Source organism: Lolium rigidum, chromosome 2 (genome assembly GCF_022539505.1).
Source record: "Lolium rigidum isolate FL_2022 chromosome 2, APGP_CSIRO_Lrig_0.1, whole genome shotgun sequence".
NCBI classification, from domain to species: domain Eukaryota; kingdom Viridiplantae; phylum Streptophyta; class Magnoliopsida; order Poales; family Poaceae; genus Lolium; species Lolium rigidum.
In genome coordinates, this window is record NC_061509.1 from 56,941,368 (window position 1) to 56,945,249 (window position 3,882).

The following is a 3,882-nucleotide window of genomic DNA, read 5'->3' on the forward strand; positions in this document are numbered from 1 at the left end:
CAACGGAGGTGGAGGCGGCAGTTGTACCGGTTGCGTGGCCGAGTCCTCGAGCGCCCGTTGTAGGGCCTCTTCCTCCGCGAGGTCTGGCGGCATGATGTCGGTGGCGTACCGGGGCAGCGACGGATGCACCGGTGGGTCGAACTCCTAGACGAGGACGCCGAGCCTCGCGATCTCGTCGTCCGTCATCTCCTCCGGGTACTGAAACTTCCGTCCCTCCGCCATGGCCAACCGCCATTACTGGAAATTGCACGCGACGTAGTCGTCACTGTCGTCCTTGGCCTCCTCGTTGTGATAGGCCAACGCCTCGTTGTACTCCTCGTCGTCGTCGTCCTGTGCAGGCGTCGGCGGCTGCCGTGTTCAACGAAGAGGCGCCGCTGGATGATCGAAGGGGAAGTCCCTGTCGCCGAGGAAGCCCGCTCTCCTCCTCGGATCCTTCTCGGTCTCGCGCCAGGTGCGCCACGTGTTGGAGTGGACGGCGTACGCAGGATCGGCGTGGAGGTCCGGCGGCAGGTACTGTCGCCTACGCCGGATCTCATCGCTCCTATATGGCTCGCGCGCAGGCACGGACGGGACAGACCGGCGGAGGTAGCTGAGCCGCCAACCGCTAGGCATTTGCACGCCCCCCAGCTTTTGCACGGCATCCAGTTCGCGTGCATGAGCCGCGCCACGTGGACGGGCAGCGGGACCCTGCGCGGCCACAACGCCTTCTTGCTGCCGCTGCCATATGCCTCGAAGCCATTCTTCTTCCTCATGGTGCTGAGGCGGCGCGTGACGGTGGTGGGAGTGAGGGTGTCCGTGCTGTGGGCGATGGCAGGAACGATGCCGGTGGATTATTAAGGGCGGCCGCACGGGAAATGATGCCATTCAAGGCGGCCCAGCCGCCGCCCGCCAGTGCGCGCTCAGAACAGGCCGCCGCGAGATATTAATGGTTAAGGCTGGGTGTAGACACGGAAGTGCTGACCGCGGAAGTGATGCCCTCGATACAGGCTCACTGCCAGGTGGGTCCGGTGGTAAAGCGAGCGGTCACTTGGGCGTCTGTCTGCGTCCGTGCAGCGTCCGCAGAAACGCAAACCTGGCGCATATTTGGGCCGCGTTTGCGTCGCTCCGGACGGCCCTATCACTATGCGTCACCCCGCTGGAGCGGGTACCAGACGTATTTCCGGTCACCGCGGACGCAAACGGTCGCTCAGTGTCCGTTTGCGTCATCCCGTTGGAAATGTGCTGTAGGGTGCAATGTACTGAAGCTAACTTCATTGCAATATCTAGAGAGCACTACAACAGTCGCGCGTCTGAAGGAACAGAAACGGTCAATGTTCATTCTGAAGATTACACATTCTTTGGAGCGATTGCTAATACAACGGCGAATCAGCACAAGGCATTAAAAATTTCTTAATCATGCCATGCAGATAATCTTAATACAGCAGCACCACATAGCATACATCGGAAGCAAACAACAATAGCACCAAGGAGCAGTTGCACTGTCAGCTAGGTCGTGGGTACAGCTCCGCACAGGGACAAGCCTGCGAGAAAAAAAGACAGCGCGATTGCTCCTTTTGCCTTCACCGAGGCAGCGCAAGAGAACGTCTGGTGCAGAGCTGTGTCTGCCAAGTCATGGTTGCTCGGGCGGCCGGAGTTCCGGGGATGGGCCAGCTGCACCGGACGAAATGCAATCCACATTCTTGAAAACACTAAGAAGGCCCTGTTGGAAGAACAGCAAGAGCTCATCGTGGCGGCGGCTGTCCAACCGTAGAAACGAAAATAGAAAAGGTAGTTATTCGTCTATCTTAACGTAAATGAACGTCTCACGGCGGAGAGAAGGATGTCCAAGGCTACCGCCCGTTGGATTATTTTATACTTGTCTCTCTTCCATACTAACAAGTACAGCCTTGGGTAAACACCTCAAGCACTCAGTTTGGCGGTGCCTCACAGAACTATACTACAGTCAAGTAATCCCAAACATTGATAAGCACTCATCTTGAGAATCCTACATCAGTTAATAGATACTGAGAAACAAAACGGCAGCTAGCTATCTACTAGCTGCAAGTTAACAAATCGCCACTCAACTATGTTCCTCGACCTGAAAAACTCCTTTTTCTGATGCTTCTTTCCACATGTGAATTCACCATCACTAGGGTGATAAATCCCATAGCTGCCGTCGCAAATGGAACACTCCTTTTTGAAGCGCTTCAGCGGGTTTTCTGCTAACACGAATGAACAAAAGAATTACGAACGATAAATAAAAGTAAAAGAAGCTAGAACAACCGAATGTATGTAATATAATAAAGTTTCTCTTTTCCAAAAAAAAAAGTGCCGCATGCTTTTCTAGATAGCGGGTAAGTGGAGGAAAACAGTGCAGAACCTTAAGGTTTGGTCTATGCCTAAATAATACAAGTGGTTAGTAGTAGAGTCACTCACCTAGTATGAGGCACGTTTCGACAGAAGGTGTATTAAGGCAGTCGTACTGTATCTCAGCGAAGAAACGCTGTTCGGGGGTTTCGGGTGGAGCACCCTTCCTGCGCGCGAGAAAGTTGACATGGACCCAGATCTTATCTCTGAAACCAACGATTGAAGATTTCAGAGACTTGACAACAGCATACTCTGCACCCTGAAAACATAGATAACATGGATTGAGTCTACAGAATCGCTATCAACAATAATTGATTAAATTTAGAACCAAGCAAGGGTTGCTGAGGAGTGAAACGATCTGTCGTTACCGGATTGATGGAATTGTAGTGGTGGAGGGCGTTGTGGGCATGGGGCCGAGCCATTAAGGCGTCGTGGTCTCTGCACGCAATGTATGCAATTGTTATCATGTCATTATATATCCAACAAACAATACAGATTCAAGCTCGGATGGACTAAAAGAAGAAGAAGAAGAATACTCTTTGGTTGGCATGCGGTCGCGGTGCACAACACAATGCGGATGCGTGCGCTCGTACTCATCCAACGGCGTTTCATGAGAGTAGCCCTGCCCCTTCAGGACAGCTGCGGCGGCGATGACCGAAGAGGCGGCAACAGCAGCGTAGGAGATGGCAGATCCCATTGATGCGATTGAACAATTGAGAAACGGTGCGTGCGAGACAATAATAATATAGGAGAGGCAACGAGGTAGCGTTCAGGTCGGACCCCTTGGAAACAGAGTCCGAATCAGATCGGCAATCCTAACCCAACTTATGCCTTGGATGTAAATCGTATCCCCCGGTGGCTGGTAGAACGAGCGAATGGAGAAGAGTGAAATTGGGGGTGACCAGGTGGATCGTCGCCGGTGAGAGGTAAAAGCGGCTGAGGATGGCCACGCGTGACTGGCGGAGACTGGGTTAGATAGAGAGAGAATAGAGAGGGAAAAGACCCAGCGAGTACCGGTGGAACGGACGAACTCGTAGGGCCGGCCGGCCGGCGTCGATCGGAGCGGCGAGGGTTCGTTCGCAATCCCCACGAGTGAATTGTGTGTTTGGACGAAAGGATAGCTGAACTCTCGCGTCGCGTTGGGCCCGTCCCTCCTTTTATGGGCTTGTGATTCTTGGCAGGAGTGGAGTAGGTCAGCGTAGGATCCAAGTTAGCTTTATCTCCTTCTCGCCGCAGAGCAGCAGTCCGGTTCCGGAACGATATAGAATCGGTCTTCTTCTCGTCGCAGATCAGCAGTCCCGGTTCCGGAACGACCTGAAGCCTACATAAAAAAAAGGTAGGCTGAGCACGTATTGCAAGCACGAACGGCCGCTGCTGCGCGATCGTCAATAGGGTTGGGAATCTCTCATGTTGTCAACGATAAAGATGGAGTCTCTCCAAAAGGTGTTCGCTTCTGGGTAGACCTAGCCGTCTCCGTGGCGACTAGGGTTTTCTTCCTCCACCTCCGGATCCGATCGGGAGTGGAGTTCACCGGCG

The 3,882-nt window shown here is 53.6% G+C and overlaps 1 protein-coding gene across 1 annotated transcript; it reads right to left on the reverse strand.

Moving 5' to 3' along the window:
• Positions 1-1,818: 1,818 nt before the first annotated feature.
• LOC124686520 lies at positions 1,819-3,640 on the reverse strand. The gene is made up of 4 exons (XM_047220448.1): positions 2,883-3,640; positions 2,715-2,784; positions 2,416-2,605; positions 1,819-2,198 (listed from the first exon to the last, which is right to left on the reverse strand). Exons 1-4 carry the CDS (start codon positions 3,041-3,043, stop codon positions 2,023-2,025), a joined length of 597 nt encoding a protein of 198 aa, XP_047076404.1. The 5' UTR covers positions 3,044-3,640; the 3' UTR covers positions 1,819-2,022.
• Between the last annotated feature and the right edge of the window lie 242 nt (positions 3,641-3,882).

What these genes read in the sequence shown, in the direction of transcription:
- LOC124686520 (XM_047220448.1), bottom strand. Translation starts at nt 3,043, where the DNA reads ATGGGATCTGCCATCTCCTACGCTGCTGTTGCCGCCTCTTCGGTCATC. An exon ending in GACCGCATGCCAACCAAAGA is followed by an intron (nt 2,785 to 2,882) that starts GTATTCTTCTTC and finishes CATTGCGTGCAG; the next exon opens with AGACCACGACGCCTTAATGG. An exon ending in ACTACAATTCCATCAATCCG is followed by an intron (nt 2,606 to 2,714) that starts GTAACGACAGAT and finishes CTATGTTTTCAG; the next exon opens with GGTGCAGAGTATGCTGTTGT.